Source organism: Neofelis nebulosa, chromosome 3, assembly GCF_028018385.1.
Source record: "Neofelis nebulosa isolate mNeoNeb1 chromosome 3, mNeoNeb1.pri, whole genome shotgun sequence".
Lineage (NCBI taxonomy): Eukaryota > Metazoa > Chordata > Mammalia > Carnivora > Felidae > Neofelis > Neofelis nebulosa.
Genome location: NC_080784.1, coordinates 106,553,937 through 106,576,173, shown reverse-complemented (window position 1 = coordinate 106,576,173; position 22,237 = coordinate 106,553,937). Strand labels below are relative to the sequence as shown.

At 37.9% G+C, this 22,237-nt stretch overlaps 1 protein-coding gene across 5 annotated transcripts in view; it reads right to left on the bottom strand.

Moving 5' to 3' along the window:
* SEC24D (SEC24 homolog D, COPII coat complex component) overlaps nucleotides 1-22,237 on the bottom strand; it is a 108,205-nt gene that overhangs the window by 75,010 nt on the left and 10,958 nt on the right. For 4 of the 5 annotated variants that reach the window (XM_058721515.1, XM_058721513.1, XM_058721514.1 and 1 more), the window contains exons 3-7: nucleotides 17,617-17,746; nucleotides 12,057-12,205; nucleotides 10,537-10,812; nucleotides 10,166-10,296; nucleotides 1,424-1,535 (exon numbers count right to left, since the gene is read on the bottom strand). In XM_058721515.1, coding sequence (XP_058577498.1) covers nucleotides 1,424-1,535; nucleotides 10,166-10,296; nucleotides 10,537-10,812; nucleotides 12,057-12,205; nucleotides 17,617-17,746 — 798 coding nt within the window. The remainder of the gene's footprint in view (nucleotides 1-1,423; nucleotides 1,536-10,165; nucleotides 10,297-10,536; nucleotides 10,813-12,056; nucleotides 12,206-17,616; nucleotides 17,747-22,237) is intronic. The other variant, XM_058721517.1, reaches the window with a different exon arrangement.

Genomic DNA, 22,237 nt, shown 5'->3' with positions numbered 1-22,237 from the left:
CTTCCTTACGTCTTCCTTATGTCTGTATGATCTCAATTCCATGTCTCGAGATACACCCCAAATAATTGAAAACAGGGACTCAAACACATACATGTACACCAATGTTCACAGCAGACATATGGCTGCTATGGCTATTCACAATAGCAAAATGTCCAACAACAGATGAACGGATAAACATAATGTATTTACATAAAAGTGAATATTATTCAGCCTTAAAAAAGAATGAAATTCTGATACATTCTATACCATGGATGAAAATATTATGCCAAGTGAAATTAGCCAGACACAAAAGGATAAACATTGTATGATTCCACTTACACGAGGTACCTAGAAGAGGCAAACTCACAGAGACAGTAAATAAAATAAAGGAGACCAGGGGCTGCAGGGAATATAGGAACGGGGAGTTATTGTTTAACGGGTATAGAGTTTCAGTGTAGGATGATAAAAACACGTTCTGGAAATAAATAAATAATGATGTCATCAGGCTGTGTTTTAACTTGCCACAAGCGGTAGAAAAATAATATATTCCTGGAAAGAACAAACCTGTACAAGGGCAGATATATTAAACTGGCGGTACACACAGAGGACATCTAGGTAGGGATAGAGCTCAGCCTTTACTCATCCCAATTCAAAATTGGAAAAACAGAGCACCCATGTTAAAGAACCTGCTGAAAAAAAAAATATCACTGGGGCTAGAATCAGGTATGCTGATTTCTCATATTCAATCCCCTACTGCTCTACTCATGCTATCTTTGCCATGTTTCTAAGGTAGTAAACAAATTAAGCCAAGGTACAGCATGTACTATTTTAAGCTCATAACTTAAAACAATTTTCTTAAATTAGTACATTGAACTATATCTCACCAGACACTCTTTAGACTTCTGTAAGCAGAAAATAGAATTAAGTTGATAATACATTCTCAGAACTTGAGCAATTGATGACAAAATTGGTCCCCATTATCAGCTATAAAGAGGTTCCCTGTCAATGATAGGATTACTGAAGGGTGTCAGTGTATCTGCTTTTTTAAAATGGTGACAAATTTTGGGGCACCTGGCTGGCTCAATTGGTTAAACGTCTGGCTTCGGCTCAGGTCACAGGCTCATGGTCAGTGAGTTCGAGCCCCACATCCAGTTTTTTAAAATGGTGAAAAATTCTGGGGCGCCTGGCTGGCTCAGTTGGTTGAGCATCCAACTTTGGCTCAGGTCAAGATCTCATGGTCAGTGAGCTTGAGCCCCGCATAGGGCTCTGTGCTGACAGCTCAGAGCCTGAAGCCTGCTTCAGATTCTGAGTCTCCCCCTCTCTCTGCCCCTCCCCAGCTCATGCTCTGTTTCTGTCTCTCAAAAAATAAACAAACGCTAAAAACTTTTTTTTTAATGGTGAAAATTTTTAAACCTCAATGAAAAACATTTTTGAAAATAAATACCTTGGTCTTGTATCACACAATCTGTAGTGACCAGGGGAGGGACTTGGCCTCTGGTATTGGTGGCATAAACTTGTCCTCCTCTGGTGGCTCTGTCATTCTCGATCACTTGAATCTGATATAAGATATCAAGAGCAAGTTAGTTAAGACTCTTCCAAACATTCCTTCTCTCTCCCTCCTTTCCATTAGTCACACACATACAAATAAGTATTTTCTAAATCCTTTCAGTTCATTTCAGATCAAATTCTCACTGAGAGCCTACCAGGCCTTCAGATCCACCTTTGTTTACTTTCATAATTTTTTTTTTTTTGTTACTTTCATAAGTTTAGAGCAGTAGCTGCTAAATTCTGTTCTGTGATACTCTGAGCTCTGACTTTTCAGAGAACTTTTACTCAATTTGGTCACTGGGACCTTAGATAAGCATTAATATATATAAATATATATATTCTGGTAGAAAAGGAAATTGAAAATAGTTTATAAAGAAAATAACTTTTGTAGTTAAAGGAAATATACAGGCTAAAATCATTAAATGCAGAATAAATGATTTACAATATAACCTAAAACACCTTTTTACTTTAAGTTCCTCTTGATCCTCAATTTGCCATTCAAGTTCTTCCACCCCCACCTTGAGACTGTAAAAAACGAACAACATAGTGTTTCCACATGGAAATTGCCTTTTGTACAGATATGAGAAGACACGAAAGTCCTTAGGTTTTGTCATCTAATTTGGACACATATGTCTCTAAAATATATATTGATGAATAATGTAGAGATAAAAATTTGTCTTTCTGTTGTAGTTGTCTAGGGATGAAAATAATAAGCAAAATCTAGTAATTGGAGTTAAGAAGAAAACAAGAAGGCATCCTAATAATTACCTTCCTCTACCTCTTTATCTTCTCCCTGCCCTCACTTCTTTTGTGACAAGAGACAGGGGTTAAAAAGTAAAAAGAGGGAAAAAACAGAAAAATGTGACAAGTGCCCAGACTGTACTACACAGCTTTGGAGGATATATAGTTTTTCATATTCCTAAAGAAACTATTAATATGAAAATTGTCTTCCCCAAACTCTGAAATGTTACCTTCTCCATTTTCCCCTCCCATCTCATCCAATCCAGGCCCTAGCTGGCACTGATATCATTGGTTTTATGGCATATCAGAAATAAATTTAAACTGCCTTAAATCCACACATTTCTGTTTTTCTAATTTCATAGGATTTGAGTTCTTATTAATGATATAGAAAGAATATGCTCCAAACAGAACTACCATAAGATACAGAAGAGACCAAAAGCTACCATGGACAGAGACAAGAAGCAAACAGAAAAATCAAAACACTATTACATCCTATATTTCCACCCTAAGGTTAACCTGGTTCCTTCAAAATTGGAGTACTTTTTATATAATCAAAATTTATGGTAATCACTTCAACCAATGAAGTGTCAAATATGCAAGCAAATTAAAAGGCATAATAATCTACATATTGAACAGTTTCCAACCTTAAAATAGACTATATTTCCAAAAAAAATTTGTTTTTAAATTAGTTGTCTGCAACTTATAAAGCACAGGCTCCAAAGAAACAATGTCATATGTGGTAATTATATTTCTAAACTAATTCACATCCTGGCTAGAATATTATAAAGGGAGTAAGAAATACTAAAACACTTCTAGTAATTTTGGGGGTGCCTGGGTTGCTAAGTTGGTTAAGCATCCGACTTTGGCTCAGGTCATGATCTCACAGTTTGTGAGTTTGAGCCCTGTGTCAGACTTTGTGCTGACAGCTCAGAGCCTGAAGCCTGCTTTGGATTCTGTGTCTTCATCTCTCTCTGACCCTCTCCTGCTCACGCTGTCTCTCTCTCTCCTTCAAAAATAAATAAACGTTAAAAATTTTTTTTAAAAAACCACTTCCAGTAATTTTTAAAAATATACTATAGGTTTTTAATTTTACCTCAAATGCATGTTCTCGAAAAACAGGCCTGGAGATTTAACAATGCATGGAAATTTCAATAGAGATATTTTACTATGACTTGGTACTTAAAGGATTTTGATTTGATGACAGTGACTTTTGATAATGTCAAAGATACCTCAAAATGTATAGATTTCCTTTTCCTTCAGAAGATCTGCCACTAGAGTTACTTTTATACTTCCCTGCTATGAATAGAGTATTCTGGGATCACAGAATTGGGAAAGAAAAAAAGAGTGGTTCTCTTGAGATAAATGAACAATAAGGGAGAAGCCAGGTAGGAGATGTGTACACACTTAAGGCAGGTTGCTCAAAGCAGAATTATGTAAGCTTCAGGGTGGTGAGAAAGAGGGGAATAGGAAGAGCCCCACTTCTCAGTGGTCCTCCTGCAGATACAGAAAGGGAGTGAGGAAGAGTTTCAATGGTGATACCAGTGATCTCACTCTCAAAAGGTGGATAATAGCACTACCCAAAAGGATTAGAGTGAGCACTTAGCTCAGGACTAGCATGTAACAGGAATTTAGTAAACATGATTTTATATTTTCTTTCCAGAAGGAAGAGATTATTTAGTCAGTTAAAGCAGGTAACTTTGGGAATAGGAAAATAAACAGGCTCTATCTGGTATTGTTATTTCATTACCTTAATGATAAAAATTATACTGGACTGACCTGTATGTATATATTTTAAGGGTCTCAGATGAATCACAGCACTACTGGTTATTATTGCTTTTGTTGTTAACACTCATTCATTCATTCATTCATTCAACAACTGTATGAATGTATATACTATGTACCAGCCTGTGTTCTAGCTGTTGGAGACACAGTAGAGAACAAAACCAAATTCTTGACCTCAGGGAACTAACACTGTATGGAAGACAGACAATAAATAAATATATAAATAAGATGGATCTATGTCAAGTAATAATAAGTACTGTGGATATGGAGTGATATGTACAACAGTATAAGGGACACTGGTGATGAGTAATGAGGACAGGAAGGAATTGAGGAAATGAGCCATGTCCTGTATATATCTAGGGAGAGGAAATATCGAGTGCAAAGATCTTGAGGCAGGAGTACACTTGGTATGTTTAAGGAATAATAAGGAGGCTGGTGTGGTTGAAGCAAAGTGATGGAGAAGAGGGGTAAGAGACTAAGTCAGAGGGGTGGTGTGTGTGTGTGTGTGTGTGTGTGTGTGTGTGTGTGTGAGATGAGAGGCATGAGGGAGTCAGAGGTGGCAAATAATGTAGGGTCTTTCGGGTCATTGTAAGAACTTTGGTTTTTAACTGGAGGAGTACTGGAGAGTTTTGTTCTGAGTCACAGCATGATCTGATTCAAAATATGAATGGATAAACCTGGATGCTGTATGCAGGCTGGAAGATCAGGGAGATGAGTTATAATAATTGATATGGAAAGATGATAGTGGCTTGAACGAGGATAGGCACATAAGGCAGGGCCAGGACCAGGACCAACAGAATTAGGTAAAGGACAATGTGCAAGAAAGAAAGTACAAAGGATGACTCCCGGATCTGGGGCCTGAGGAACTGGAAGAATGGGACTGGAATCTGGATTTCAAGGAAATACCTTGACTAGGAATATCTGAATCCTCATTTAAAGCCATGTGAATAGATGAGATCACCTACATCAGTGCTTCTTAATATAACTAAGAATCATCTGGAGAACTTATTTAAACACAGATTCCAAGGCCCCACCCCTAAAGATTCTGACTCAGTAGGTCTGGGGTAGAGGCTAGGAACAGGAATTTCTAGTGAGCTCCCAGCTGATGCTGATGGTGCCATCCTGGGAGCAGCATGCTTTTGAGTGGCAATCTATAGAGTAAATGTCGACAGAGAAAGGGACAGGTCCAATGACGAAGCCTTGGGACACTTCTAATAGTAAGAGGTCAGAGAGACAGGGTGAGACCACAAAGGAAATAAGAAAGAGCCACCAGTGAGATAAGCAGAGATTGAGTGGTGGTATCCCAGAAACCAAATGAAAAAAAGTGTTTCAAGGAGGATGGAATGAGCAGATGTGTCAAATTTCTGCTGATATGTTGAGAAAGATGCGATCTGAGAATGGACCATTAGATTTGGTAATGGAAGTCACTGGTGACCTCGACAAGCACCAAGTGTTGGTGGGGCTGTGGTTAAGAGATCTACACTGGTGTAGGTTCAGGAGAAGAAGGGAGGAGATGAACTGAATACAGCAGAATCAATTCTTCTGGAGATTTCTTGCTATAAAAGAACCAATAAATGAGTAGAAACTAGATGGAGAATTTGAGAAAAGCCAAGGGAGTCTTCTTTTATTAATGATGAAGGTATTACAGGATGTTTATATTCTGCTGAAAATGATCTAGACAGTGAAAAATTAAAGTTTACCTTCAAACAAGTATAGATGATGCAGGAAAGAGGAATGTGATGGTTAATTTTATATGTCAGCTTGGCTAGGCACAGGTTTTGGTCAAATGCCAATCTAGATTTTGGTTATTTTTGTGATCTACCCACTTATTCTATATTTATTTGAATATAAACTTGAAGTTTTGTGATCAAGTAGCTGATCCTATAACATGTTAGAAATTTAGGTTTAATGACTCTTAGTGCCTTAGGAAAAAAATGTTTTAATATATTTAACATTTAATCAGTGGACTCTGAGTAAAGCAAATTATTCTCCATAATGTGAGGACTTCCAATTATTTGAAGTCCTTAAGAGAAAAAGACTGAGGAATCCCAAGGAAGAGGAAATTCTGTCTCTAGATTTCTTTGGACTTGAGCTGCAAAACCAACTCTTTTCTGTGTCTCCAGTCTGCTGGCCTGCCCTTCAGATTTCAGACTTGCTAGTTCCCACAGCTGAGTGGGTAACTTCCTTAAGATAACTCTCTCAGTAGAAACATAAATGGATAGATGGATAGACGGATGGATGGATAGACAGATAAAGATATACATACACACCCTGTTGGTAGATAGATAGATAAACAGACAGACACATACATCCTGTTGATTGATTGATTGAGTGATAGCCAGACAAATAGATAGACAGACACATACATCCTGTTGATTGACTGATTGATTGATTGAGTGATAGCCAGACAGATAGACAGACACATAATCCTGTTGATGATACATAGATAGATAGATAGATAGATAGATACACACACATACATCCTCTTGGTAAGTAGGTAGGTAGATAGATAGATAGAGATACATACAAATATATCCTATTGGTTCTGGTTTTTTGCAGAACTCTAATACAGGAGATACTTGCTGAAGAGTTATCTTTGAGAGGCCATAAGGAATCTAGGAGGTGATAGCCTTGGTTGGGAGGAGAAGCTCATACACAGTAATGGGAGAGGGGGATAAATGGGCACAGATGCAGGGAGACGTGGCAGCGGAGCATGCAGAGGTTCTTTTTGGATTGCTACTATTTTCTCACTAAAATAACAAACAAGATTATCAGTAAAGAGTCAGAAAGGGGAAGAAAGTGTTAGGAGTTTGAAGAGAGAAGAAATGACAGTCACCAGGAAAATGAGTGATGGTCTTCAAACTTGCTACACATTAGAATCAGCAAGAGAGCTTCAAAAAAAAAATCTCCATGTCCAGTCCATATCCCAGTCTAATTAAATCAAGTTAGCAGGGGGCAGCAAGGCACCAGCACTTTTTTTTTTTTTAATGTTTACTTATTTATTTTTGAGAGATACAGCAGGGGAGGGGCAGAGAAAAAGAGAGACAGAGAAAGAATCCCAAGCAGGCTCTGCACTGTCAGTGCAAAGCCCAATGTGGGGCTCGACCCCACAAACTGTGAGATCATAACCTGAGCCAAAATCAAGAGTCAGACACTTAACCAACTTGAGCCACTTAGGTGCCCCAAGGCATCAATATTTTTATGGCTCCACCATCAATTCTTTTGTGCAGCCAGGTTTTAGAATCACACAACTATAGGTTCACCTTAGTTTAGTGGTAAGAAATTAAAAGTACGGTGTGATTTTTCTCAAGTACCAGGAAGCATCTGGGGTGCAGGCATGGAGTAGGTGGAGAGTTGGTTTACTAACAAATGGGATTTTTCTAGATGAATGCAGTGGAGAGAGAGGGGCAAAGGAGTTGAGAGTAGAGGATATAAGGGACAGACCTATAATCATGGATCAAATAATCTAAGTTGCAAAAGATAAGTGAGAAGATGAAGGCGATATAAGAGAAAAGGTGGTGAGTTATGTCCTGATGGGTGAATCATTATTCAGGTTTGAGTAGTCCTAAAGGGAATGAGCCAAAAATATATGAGGCAGTGTTGGAAAATAAGATGGTTTCAAATGAGATGTTGAAGTTTCCTGTAATTGGTTATGATAAGATTAACGGTAAGACTATGGATAACTGAGGTGGGGTGGATGAAAAGAACACGGGGAGCAAAGAAGATCAAGAAAAGAAAGTTTCTAAAGATGGATAGTAAAATTGCCAATAATTGTGACAAAAACTAGTACTGGAGAGATTAACAGTGAACCTGGAGCTAAAAACTTCAGAGAACAAAGTGGAATGAACCAGAGGGTCTATAGATGTTATATAGAAGCAGAGAAACAAGAAGTTAAGATAAAATGATGAATTCAATGTAAATATAGGATATTCCTTTAACTAGAATAATGAAATAATATTAAGCCATAAAAGTAATGGCTGGTAACATAATTATCTATAGAGGCACTAAGAGTCATTAACCCTTAATTTCTAACATGTTATAGGATCAGACACTTTATCACAAATCTTCAAGTTTATATTCAAATAAACATAGAATAAGTGGGTAGACCACAAAAATAACCAAAATCCTCTACCCTCTGTGTGCCTTTTTCAAGGACTTTTCAGGTCCTCCCATCAAAAGGCAGAGTCTTATCTTTCTACTCCTTGACTCTGGGGTGATCCTATGACTTGCTCTGGCCAAGAGAATGCCACAGAAGTGCAATGTTCTAGTTCCAAGTCAAGGAAGGCCTCAAGAGGCCTTGTATATTCCTACTTTCCCTCTCAGATCTCTCCCACAGTCACATGAACAAACCCAGGCTAGCCTGCTTGGTAACACAGTCCAAGAATTCCCAACTAACAAATGGGTCCAAGTACCAGGCACATGAATAACACCATCAGTGGTGGCCCTCCCAAAAGATATGTCCATGTTCTAATCCTTGAAACCTTTGACTATTACCTGTGACATGGTAAAAGAACTGATTAGATTAAGAGTCTTCAAAACAAGCACTTCTCCTGAATTACCTGGGTGGGCCATGAAAGGAATCATGCATAACTTCCTCATGGAGAGGAAGAAAGAGTTTTGAGATGGCAAGAGGAGAAGACACAAAGAAGAGGAGGAGGCGACAAGATGACAGAGGCAGAAATAAAAGTAATGTGGCCATAAGCCAAGAAATGCCTGCAGCCACCAGAAGCTAGATGAGACAAGGAATGTGTTTTCCTATATAGAGCCTTTCAAGGGAGCACAGTGCTGCCAACACATTGATTTCAGACTTCTGGCCGCCAGAACCACAAAAGAATAAACTTCTATTGTTTTAAGTCATCCAGTTTGTGTAATTTGACACAGCAGCCACAGAGAGTTAATATACCATCCTGGGCCATTCAGGTTCCAGCCAACCCTCCAGCTGACCCCAGGTGCACAAGCAAGCCCAGACCAAATCCATCGAACTTGGCCCAGACTAGCAGAACTGCCCAGAGGACCCATGACTCATGAGTATTAATAAATAGTGGCTGTAGGGTACTAAGATTGGTGATGGTTTATCACATAGCAAAAGTTGGCTAATACGGTAGCTCTTTGTACTCTTTGGGCTATCTCTAACTTTTTCTACTCATGTTTATAGAACCACTTCAAAGACCCAAGTTAACTGTATCAATTTCATTATTCTTCCAAAAGGACTATACATATGGGCTCATTGATACAGACTTGCAGTTTCTCCTGAAGCAGGAGTATACATCCCTGCCCCATTGACCCAGGGCTTTGTCATGACTTGCTTTGGCCGAAGGCATGTGAGTGGTTGTGACATGTACCACATCTGAGCAAAAATTTTAAGAACTCTTGCACCTTTTGGCCAGTTCTCTTTCTTTTCTCCCTTTCTCGTGATAATAACATGTCCCAAACACAGGATTCCCCTTCATGCTGGTTTCTGGAATGATAAGGACACACAGAGCAGCACCTAAAGCCAAACTGCAGCTGCTACAGCCTACAGGTCACCTAAGCAATCAATAAATCTTCATGTTTGGAAGTAAAACTGGGGATTGTGTGTTATGGAGAATAACCTAATAAAAGCTGACTGATACAGTTACGAAAGAGTAATCTTCCAAAGAAAATCACTTGGATGGAGAAGAATGAAGTTATAGCTCTAATTTTATATAGAACAATTTTCAATAGGCAAAATGTAAAATACCTTGTGCTTTCACTTCCTATGGGTATCTTACCCTTATTGAAAAGGGTCCTTTATTTATTTAAACTAGCATGTTTATATACTCTACTAATTATTCATTAAACAATCAATAAACACTGCTAATATATGCCAATATAAACATCAATAGTATTGTTAAGTTTATGTGATAACAACAACAACAACAAAAATCTACACAGGCTTTCTGTGATGGAGATCCCTGATATGCCAGAACCCAGTTTCCCCACCCCCATACATAAAGAAGGAAGCCTCTATGTGATGGGTATTGTGCTTCAACAATAAAGGACAGGATAAATGCTAACAAACTGAAGAGTTTCCGAGACAGTGAATAAAGAATGGTCCTTTGTGAGGGAGATGGTGGGAGTGAGAGAGAGCACTTACTGGGCTGGGGATGGAGTCAGGATCCAGCTTCTTCTGGAGTTGTGGTGGACCAGCCATCTGTGCAGGACCTCCAGGGAAGCCTCCTGGGTAGGAGAGCTGCCCACCTGCCATCTGGGGACCATAGTTGGCTGCTTGGAAAAAATTTAAAAAAGAAATGACTAGAACCCAAAGTCCCAGATGCAGTGTTCACTGACCATATTACACTATTCGGCCAAGCATGCTGCATTTTTTCATCTTATTATATAAAGGCAGAGAGTTAAGTGTGAATATCTATGGTTCCCCTTTTCTCTGCATTTGCCACACTAATCGAAAACTAGCTTTCCTTAAAAGTAAGTGATGGATGCCTAGTAACACAGAGCAAAGCTGCTTACCCTGCTGTGGTGGATATCCACTGCCCAGGCTCTGTCCTGGAAGAGGCGGGGGCTGGTACTGGGTATTCAGAGGAGCAGGCCCGGGGAACCCGTCCTGCCTGTGAGTTGACGGAGGCAAGGGTGAGGCTCCAGGGCCATTCAGTGTGGTGGGTGGTGGTGGGAGAACCTGAGATCCAGGCTGCATAATAGATGGCTGCGGAGGTCGTGGAGGACCCTGGAAGGAAGGCGCTGGTGGAGGGCCAGGGGGCCCCTGACCAGGGGGAGCCATGCCTGAACCTGTGTGAGAAAGAAGACCAGACCACTGAACACTGAATTTCTCAACTCTCCAACTTCTACAAAGTATGTAACAGGGAAACCTCTTTTCCTGACATAAAACAAGAAGGCACACTTATACACCAATTTCTTTTTTTTTTTTTTTTTTTTTGCCACAAGATGAATTTTCATTCAGAAAGCTATACAAATGCTATTTGGGGCATTTTACACAACTGGAGAATTTTTAAAGAGTAAAAGCATTTGGTGAGAAAATTAATGGGATGAATTTTAACTATGTTGCATTAACTTTACATGATACATGTCACTAATTAAGGAATTGTATTTTGGTACAAAATCTAGAAAATCATATAGAAGAAAATTTTATCATGTAACAAGCATGATCCAGGTAACTCATACATTCAATAAATTATTTGTGGCCTGTGCTTGACTTGGTCAAATAGATTTCAGAATTAGGTAGAAATAACAAGGGAGAAGGGATGGGCCACTAACATGTTTTCTAATCATATTGGAAATAGATGTGACACCAGATTATTTTTTCTATTTCTGATTATGTGAAATTTAGTTGCTTTACTGGAGACTTATCCATCTTGAAATCAATAAAAGATAGGAAATAGAGGGGTTTTTTTAACAGATACTTCCAGAAAACTAACTTTAAGTAATGGAAACATTCTTCATCAAGATCAATGGCTGACTATGCTCCTATTACAGTGAAGATTCCTATCACACTTGGAATATACAGCATTTCTATTGATACAAATCTCAGTACTGTAACTGTTTTCTCTCCTATTATTCTCCTTTCTGCCTCACAACATCTGAGCTTCCATTCTTTTCATGATTTAAATACAGAATCAAAACACACTGTGAAACAAGGAGTATTATATTTTTCATTTTAGGGCCCCATTATAAACAACACAAGGTTAAACCTAGCCTCACATTTCTTATTTTAACTTCACTGTTCTATGTTTATTTGTAAAGTCAGAAATTTTTTTTGTTTTTTTTTTTTATTACTCTAATATTGAACATAAGGTTTTCTGAGGGTCTTCAAACTATTTTGAAATAAATGGCAGCATCATCAGGAAAAAAATTAATTATAGCCATACGTAATAGATGATTTATATAAAAATGTCAAAAAAATTACTTCAGTATGGTGTGCCAGAGTTATGTATGTTTTAAGGTGGAGAAAACCTTCCTCATTAAAAATGCTAATGAAATAGACAGTCAGTGAACACTAATAATGAAACTGTTACCATAGCTGTTGATGTGCATAGCATTGAGCTGACTGCCCAGCTGGGTGATGGATGAAGTGGATGCAGGACTTGGATAAGATGATTGTGTAGAGGGTGAGTATGGTGCATAGGAGGATGCTGCACTGTTGACAGGTGGAGGACCTGGAAATCTATGAGAGAAAAAAGAATGTTAAACAGTATCATAGTTTCACACGAAATGATAAACAACAAATATCAAAAACTTGTAAAATTAAATAAGCCCATCTTGTGGGCACTAGGGCAATGACTGATATTTTAGGCTAAGTCTTTAATTAATCTGAGTGTAAACTTAAAATGAATCATGTAACATCATCTCATATCTATGCTCACAGGCTCAACAAGATACTTAGCAAAAAATTCCTAATGTAAACAGAGAACCAGCTTTGGAAATGCAGTTGGAAGCTGAGTCCACCACAGCCTTATCTGTACCAGGGTTAATGATCAACAGAACGGAAACTAGAAAAAGAAAATGCTTTGTAGTTGTATCTTTATGATCATTATCCTTATACCCTACCCAGCTTTTTAAAATAAAATGTCAACTGCACACTAATTTCAGCAATCAGGACATTCCCTGCAAAACAGGACCTGAAAGTGAACAACTCAGTAAAAACTTTTGAAGTCATTCATTCTTTTTCATCTAAAAATTTCACCATGCTTTAACCTTTAATTTAGTTTGGACTTACTGTATGTTTATTCCATCTGAACAGTGTTCCTATTGTAGTTCATCTGCTGAATAAAGTTAAAGCTTTCCCTTCAAATTACATTATAACTTCCTTTTAATTTAGAGTGTTAAATAAAAATGTTAAATGAAAATTTCCCAGATAGTATACTCTGATTTCAATTTCTCCATAAACTGGAAACTATATCCAGAGTGGCCCACGCTCTTGCCTTCCATCCTTCACTGCCACTGAGGGAGGCCAGTGGCTTGCCTGAAGTCCCACAATTTGTGTGTGACAAAACCAGGACTAACCTCTCCCTAGGTCTTAAGCAAGCACACTTTCCAAACATCACACTAATTCTCTTCTGTCATTTTCCTCCATATATCTTAAACTGAATAATTACTATAACAAAACTTACAATTAACCTTCAGACCATTATGCTGTATGGTGTTAAGTATATTACAGAATGATGATATCCCACACTTTGAGTTAAATGGATGATGATCAAAATGCTATTTCTATGTAAAAGTACAAGCTATCGTATAGCAAATACTTGGTTATAAAGGGTTATAAAGCTACAATGATTAACACTTTAGCCCAAACAATATTGCTTAGCAAAGCTGTCAATTTCCTCTCCTGCCAAAAACTGAAACCAGACCAACGCAGTTACATTAAGCATCTTTTGATTTAAATAATTTGTGTAACAAAACTGAATAAAGATAGAAAATACAAAAGTTAACTTCTCACATAAAAGTTTCCTTTATCTCTCTAATTTATTAATGACACTAGGAGTAAAAAAGGCAGGGCAAAACATAACTCTAGTGTTGACACATTTAAAATATTGTTGGTCACTTAGAAATGATTTCAAGAATTGTCTTAATAATATGTTTTATAAATTCACTGATTAAAAATCTTTTTTTGAAGAAATGGTATTGTCTTTTTACAAAAGTTATGAGAGATACATACATGAAATACTTGCACACAGGCAGAATGTACATTCTATATAAGAATATATTAGTAGATGTAGAATGAGGAATTGTTATAGGAGTTGGATCTAATAAGCAGGAACTGAGAACTGGCAGTTAAATTGGGTACAGGGGGACATTATTCAATTGCTTAAGAAAAAAATTATCTAAAATATATTCACAAATACGTCACAAATGTTAATCATATTTTTAAAATATAAAATTATATGAATAATTTATTATATAGATAGTACAAACAGGATGAAGTATGTTTCAAATGGAAGTTACAACACAAGCAACCTTCAGTATTTTTTAACTTAACAAAAGGCTGATGATTTAAAATAAAGAATGAGAGAATACACAACCATTAGGCCATGCTTTTAACCCATAAATGCCACTTATCCTTCATTGCTTAATATATGTCCTGGGAATGAGGCTTTAGAAATAAATTGTTTTTCTAACCAACTTAAATGTTATAAATCTTAAACATATTTGAATTTTAAAAGCAATTTTAATACTACTTAAGAGTAAAGTAGTATTAAAGGGCTAAATAAATAAGGGAAATGAAATTAACAGAACATTTTAAACATACAAATATATATTTTTTAACTTTTATTTATTTTTGAGAGATAGAGACATGGCACGAGTGGGGGAGTGGCAGAGAGAGAGAGGGAGACACAGAATCTGAAGCAGGCTCCAGGCTCTGAGCTGTCAGCACAGAGCCTGACATGGGGTTCGAACCCACAAACCGTGAGATCATGACCTGAGCTGAAGTTGGACACAACCAACTGAGCCACTCAGGTGCCCCCAAAAACAGCAGTCAATAAAGAGTTACTATCAGAGGGTTAATAAAACATGAATATTTAGGCTCAGTTTAGTCCTAACCCTCTGGAGAGTTGACTCCATTGTCTGTGGCCTGTTCAACTTCAAATACTTCTTATTTTTAAGTTTGCAATGAATTGTTCAAGTAGTGAGTTTTGTGCTGAAGTTTGTTAGAATGTGGAGATAACAAATTTTTCAAGATTGGCCTGAAGTAAAATGGCCTGGGTTTTAAATACTCAGTCCACAGAGTAAACAAAACCTGTACCAAACATCACTGCTTTACACACACACACACACACACACACACACACACACACACACACAAAGAAGAAAGAAAACAAAAAAGAAATAAAGAGAAAACAACTATTTTATTTTTCCTGATACCTCCTTTTCACTGCAACCAAGTTCTTAGCAGATTTCACCCTATCAGTTTAACTGGGGAAGATGAGTCTCCTCTTCATACCCTCTCCACCCCAATCTATCATTTTTTGATCAAAATAGATAACTTAAAATTGACTTTTCCTCTTCTAATTAAAAAATGGATTTTTAGTTATAGATTTTATTCATTAGGTTAATCCCACCCAGCAGTAACAGTTTGAAGATAACTTTGGTACCATTTACACGTTTAAGACATTTATTCTGCCTCAGCCAAGATCAATAAAACAAATGACTAAGTATGATTTTTAAATTTTATGAAGCATTGCCTATGAAGGAGCAATATTTAAAACTAAAAATTATAAATTTTTAAATTTTAATCAACATAATAACTGATTTATATCTTGTTTTTAGTAGACAGTTTAGATATGGTAAAAATTAAGAGATTTTTTTGATGGGTTCTCTAAGTACAAACAACACCTATGAAGTGCTATAATCATCAAAGAAATTGTGATGTCACACGAAGATGTCGTGAGCCATCTATACTCTCTGACCATCCCTGTGTGATTCACCTGCATAATCATTGTGTCCTTTGCCCTTTCATTTAACTATATACACATAAATATGTCCCATGAGGGCAAATTAACATGGAAAACATGGACGCTGAGTCTGAATACTTGACTTTTCCATGACTTTTTCATTTTTAAACCCATTTCCAATCTTTAATTCAAGTTCAAGTTGAAGTAAGCAAATAGTAGAGAGAGCGGGGAAAAATCTGTCAAGGTTTCCCTGGGAATCACAATAAAACCAAATTCCTAAGTTAAGTTGTCATGAGTAGCTAGAATGAATGAGTAGGAAGGACAAGCTACAGACAGTAGACTTTCTATATCCACTGAAAATGGTACTGATAACTGCTAACACATATTGAGTCTTTCCTGGGCATTGCACACTATGCAAGATTCTCTGCAAGCATTAATCATCAAAATCCTTACAACCACATTATTACTGTTAAAATTGTGATGAGGGAACTCAGGCACAGCTGCCTCAGCCAAGAGTAGCAAACATGTCCTGACTCTACACAGTCTACACTCTTCACTGTGCCAGACTCTGTGCTGAGCTCAGAACCACACAGCGAAGGTCTGTCTTGATGGCAAAATCCACAGTTTACTTATTTCTAAGGAACCTAATTCAAGTGAAATAAATGGAAAGAACCAAAAAGATCAATACAATGAAGGCTAATATCAGTGACCAAAAGCTTTCTTAGCTTCAAACCAGATGTTTAATTTCTGCATTTCTTCTTAAAAAAAAAAAAATCTGAAATGCTGGCAGTTCACAATAAACTTTTCCAGATCTTCTCCTCTGTATTCTGGACTAGGAGTTCTATTTCTACATTTTACAAGTGAAGAAAATGAGGAGGCCTAGAGGCCCAGGAACTTCACCAGCATCACACAACTAGTTTGTTTTGTTTTTTGTTTTTTGTTTTTTTTGAGCCGGAAAAGGCATCTTGGTTCTTAGCCTTTCTACTCTGATCCTTGTGCCCCACCACCACTGCTAAGGAGACTACTCAGGTCCTGAGTCAGGTCCATTGACTTTGTGTTCCTTGTTAAACCACATGTAAACCAAATTACTTAGACTCACTCATCCTGTTTCCTGCATTAACCTTCACTCTGTATCTCACAGCAACCGTTCCAATGGTAGAAGTTATCATGACAAACGAGCCAGGAAGTACGAACCTCACCAATGGCCTCTAAGAGAATTAACTTGCCGATTTTTAAAATTCCAGAGTTTTCCCACTAACAGGGACTACTCTCAGGCTCCTTGAAAGGATAACTAAATGGCTTCAGCAGCAGCAGGGTCCAGATTCACACTGAGGGGTTACTCCTCCCACCCAACCCTACAGCCTAACAGCCTGGGAAAGGAACCTGGGAAATGAAGCCTCCAGGTAACCCTTGGAGAAATTCCAAAGTGAACACTACATACAGCTTGGCACTAGGAGTCTCAACAGTGGCAGCTCACAGGACAAACAATAATGGGACTTCCAGCAGGGAAGGTGTGATGTTGGCTCCCCTCCCAAGTGACAGTCCCCAGTGGGGTGCACATCTCTACATATCTCCTACATCTCCTATCGTGGCTTCTTCAGGCCTGCCTCCAACTTTCAACTTTTTCCTTCCTGAATTCATTATAAAAACACAAACAGAAGATTTATTTCCTCTGTTGTTTTTACTATTGTCCTGCAAAAATCCCTCATCGGCATCTGTGTACCTTCCATATCAAATCCAGTTTTTACCGTTGGCCACAATCTGATTTAATTTTTAAAATATTTATGAAGCACCTACTGGCACTGAGATCTGTTCTATGAAGGATTCAAGAGGATAGAGAATTTAAAATTTATTGGGGAATACAGGCCATAGACATCTGAAGGAATTAGAGATTAATACAGAACTCTAAAACAAGAGGAATATAATCCAAAATTAAAATGTGGTATTGATACAAGTAATTTTTTATATATTTTTTAGTATGTACTAGCATTGTTTTTTTCTTCCCCCTCCTACCTTTTCTAAATGCTTTGTCTCCTAGGGCAGCCTTCTAGCAAGTCCTTTCAAGGGTGTGGGCAGAATCAAGAGGTCAAATTTTCAATCAATAAACATGCAAGTTTAGAAGGGACTTGTGAGACCATTTTAGTAGAATATACAAATGAGGGTTGAAATCTACCTAGCTCACCTTTGGGGAGGATGCCCTTGGGCATGAGCTCCATTCTGGCCAAACTGATGGGGTCCAGGAGGTGAAGGGCCCTGAGGCAACATCCCCCCAGGGACAGCAGCCCCCAAAGGCCCTGCTGGCTTCATCATACCTGCAACAGAAGGGCATGAATTTAGAAGAGTATGAATGTGCAAAGAGAGAGGATGCCATGCCATTAGGTTAAAAATGAAAACTAGGAGGGGAAGGAGGGGAAAAAATGGATTAAGACAAGTTCTCCTTTAAATTTGCATTAACCATCACAGACCTATCAACACCAGGTTCTCCCATAGTTATTTGACCATCATAATGATAGGAGAGCAGAAAGAAGAGAATTATCTCAATACTAAACAGAAACTAAGGGACGCCTGGGTGGCTCAGTTGGTTAAGCGTCCGACTTCGGCTCAGGTCATGATTTCACAGTTCGTGAGTTCGAGCCCCGCGTCGGGCTCTGTGCTGACAGCTCAGAGCCTGGAGCCTGCTTCAGCTTCTGTGCCTCCCTCTCTCTCTGCCCCTCCCCTGCTCATGCTCTGTCTCTCTCTGTCTCAAAAATAAATAAACATTAAAAAAAAATTAAAATAAAATAAACAGAAACTAAAACAGAAGAAATAAACTTGCGTTTGGTAGAAAAACCTTGATAGAACACACAATCACACAAAGAATGCTAGAATATGCAATGAAAAATGCCATTCTGGATTTCAGAAAATAACTCCAAAAACAACAACAACAACAACAACAACAAAATAATATGAGGTATCATAAAGAGCCTAACTCTAACTATGGGAAAAAAATTCTATGAAAATGCCTTTGTGTTTTATTATTTTTATTTTTTTTATTTTTGAGAGAGAGAGAGTGTGCACGTACACAGGAGGTGTAGAGAGGGGCAGAGAGAGAGAGAGAGAGAGAGAGAGAGAGAGAGAGAGAGAGAGAGAGAATCTTAAGTAGACTCCACATTCCGCAGAGCCGGACACAGGGCTCAATCCCATGACCCTGGGATCATGACCTGAGCCAAAATCAAAAGTTAGAAAATGTCTTTGAATTACAGCATGAGGAAAACAAAAGGAAAGTAGCATCTGTTTTTCCAACAAAGGCAAAGCAAGCCTTCAGAGTTAATAATTCTTCCAAGATTCCAAATAGCTGGGTGCTAAACTGCTGAAGTTATCACACTCAGTCATACACAAGGTGGGATCCCTTGTGATGATGAAATGCTCCTGGCAGTAACTGTTTTCATTTACATGCAGCTCTTGTCAAATAGATCTTTAAAGGTCTCTCTTTAGAACTATTTGCAGACATTTTTCTCTTCTAGAGTAATTGCGGTACAGAAGAAAAATCACTGAGTGTGGGTCAGAGGAGTTCAAGGCCCCACCTGGCCATTTACTAACACATGCACGGTGTGGGTAAAAATTTTATCTTTAAGGACCTCAGTTTCCCTCACTGCAAAATGAAAGGCTTCGATTAGATCATCTGTGACAACATGTCTTTATTTGTTCTCTCCACTTCCAACCTGCTTGGTTTGTACCAGCTCATTCAAATTACTTTTTCTTTTTAAGTTGATTTGTTTACTTCGAGAGAGAGAGAGAGAGAGGCAAAGGGAGAGGGAGAGAGAAATCTCATGCAGGCTTCAGCACTGACAGCGCAGTGTAGGGCAGGAACCCATGAACCTCAAGACCATGACCTGAGCCACAACCAAGAGTTGAATGCTTAATCGACTGAGCCACCCAGGCACCTCTTGTTCAACTTACTTTTGACTCTACCCTTCTCTCTGGCACCATTATCAGTGACCTCCTAGATGGCTTCTATGCACTCCTCCACTTGATTTCATGATGATATTTCATATCCAACATCTCCTTTCTTCTTTTATCTTCCTCTAGAGAGCTTATTCTCTCAGATAGCAAGAGAATTACCTGGGTGACCACGTAGTTGCCCAATTAAAGTTTCTTATATTATCATCATAATACTTTTGACAGCAAGCTTTCAGATGCTTGGGTAATACAGAATGTAATATAACCAGTGAAATGGCTGTATTCATAAATATTATCAAAACTTTCAAAAAGGTTTTATTTTCTTAAAACAGGATTCCTCAAACTTAAGAAAAATGTTTTATTAATTTTACAGTCACAGTCTTACTTAGCAATTTTTTATATACTAAGAAGAAAAACAATATTTTTTTAATGCTTATTTATTTTGAGAGAGAATGAGCTAGTGCAAGCATGGGGATGGTCAGAGAGAGAGGGAAAGAGAGAATCCCCAGCTGACAGAGCAGAGCCTGACTCAGAGCTCAAATTCACGAACCATGAGATCAGAACCTAAGCAGAAATCAAGAGTCGGACACTTAACTGACTGAGCCACTCAGGCACCCCAATAGTCTTATAACACCACATGTTTATACAAAGTTCTAAACTCCAAAGCCAGCAAAGTTAGAAAAACACGAGATTTGCAGTTACACAGACTTGGGTTTGAATTCCTTCCCCCATCAGTTAACAGCTGAGACCCTGATAAGATACCTCTGTCTTTTGAAACCTCAACTTTTAACACTGTGTCATGGCAGTAATGTTCCCTGTCTCCAAGGACTGTTTTGAGAATTGAATAAGACAATAGGTATAATAGCACCCAGAAATGCCTGATAAATAAGGTAATTGATCAACAAATGTTGTTTTCCTCTCCTCTGACCATATGCCCCTGTCCTCCTTTTTTCAAGGATTTATATTCTAACAGAACATATACACCATAATTATATGTACACTTGCATTTTCATTTTTGAAACATTATTTTGGACAAAAGTAGAAAATCCACAACACTAGTGCCAAAATAATAATTATATGTACTACAAGAAACCAGAAATATTCGAATTCCTTAAGTAATAGCTAAATACCAATTTCATCAACAATCCTCATATATAGTTCCAGAAAATAAAAAAACAGTTTTCAGCATTACTTATGGCTGAGTATTCCCATATGTATCCATGAGACACACACGTTAATAAATTTCTGGTTACAAAAACAAAATTTAAAAAAACAGCTTAATATATTCAAGCAGTATTGTTATATACAAATTTCACTAAAATGTTCTTTCCTTTTTGTTTTTGAAAATCAACTCTATGGCAACGTTTCAAACTCATTCTTGTTCAATATACATTCAATGTGCCTTTGAGACACTGAGAGCTCTTATGGAATTCACAACCATGTAAACAAATAATGACAGTGTCATGTGATGAATGTTACAACATGCAGAAAGACAAGCTAACTCTTCCTAAAGAAATCAAGGAAAAGTTCAAAGAGAAAGGACTGGTTGAGCTGAATCTTGCAAGTCAAGCAAGAGTTTTCTTAGTGTAGAGACAGGATAGAGGGTTTCAGGCAGAAGGGAAAACTTGAGCAAAGGTATGAGAGAGCATGGCATGATCAGGGACAGGCAGAAGGTTCAGTGCAGAGAGATTATGAAGGAAAGTGGCTGGAACAGAGGTTGTCCAGGTTGGTCGGGTCAGGCTGCAAAGTCCTATGTGCCATTTGGACTCTATCCTCAGGGCAAAGGGAAACCAGTATCACTTTTATCTGCAAAGTCACAGTCTTCTCCTGATCACGTTACAGGTATTTTCAAAAGTGGTCAGAGATAAAGAGAAATTGAATTCTTTATAGAGCAGTACGAGAATTTTAATAAGAAAAACCATACCAGAAGAAAGAACTAATAACTATGCTTATGCCAAAAGAAAAATATCTAAAATCACAAACTGGTCTTTAATATCATGGCAGATATAGACTGGCTTACTCAATACCAATTCCATTTTCCTTTCTGGCTTGCCCTTCTGTATGGTCCTGAGCTAGAAAGACGGAACATCCATTGCATAAACCTCTTACAAATGTAGTTGCCATGTATTCTAAATTCAACAAAGCAACACATCACTGGGAGACCCTGGCCAGGAAGCGGAAATGGTGGTTCTGGGGTAGAAAGGCAGTGGCTGCTAATGGTCCTGTGTGGAGTGTGCATTTCTATGGACCATGGACTCCCAAGCTGGTTCTGGCTTTCTCTACATTCTCTTAGCTTCCTGATACCTTTAACAAATCACTTTCTACTATAATAGTCTCTGCTACCAACAAAAAAAACTCCTGACCAAAACAACATCACAGAAAAGTATATCTTGGACTTGGCCCTGGATCTGATAAACTAAAACCAAAATTAAAAACCACTTGTGAAAAAAAAAGTTTATCCCTTTTATTGTTTTCTGTTGTCTAATTGCTGTGGCTAGGACTTCTAGTACTGTATTGAATAAAAGTGGTTAAGAATGGACATTCCTGTGTTGTTCCTGACCTTAGGGGAAAAGCTCTCAGTTCTTCATCGTTGAGTATGATATAACCTGTGCATTTTTCTTATGAGGCCTTTATTACATTCAGGTATGTTCCCTCTAGACCCACTTTGCAAAGAGTTTTTATCATGAATGGATGTTGTACTTTGTCAAATGCTTGTTCTGCATCTATTGAAATGATCATATGGTTTTTATCCTTTCTCTTGTTGACGTGATGTATCATGTTGATTGTTTTGCAAAAAGTGAACCACACTTGCACCTTGGGAGTAAATCTCAATTGTGATATATGATTTTTTTTTGCACTTTATT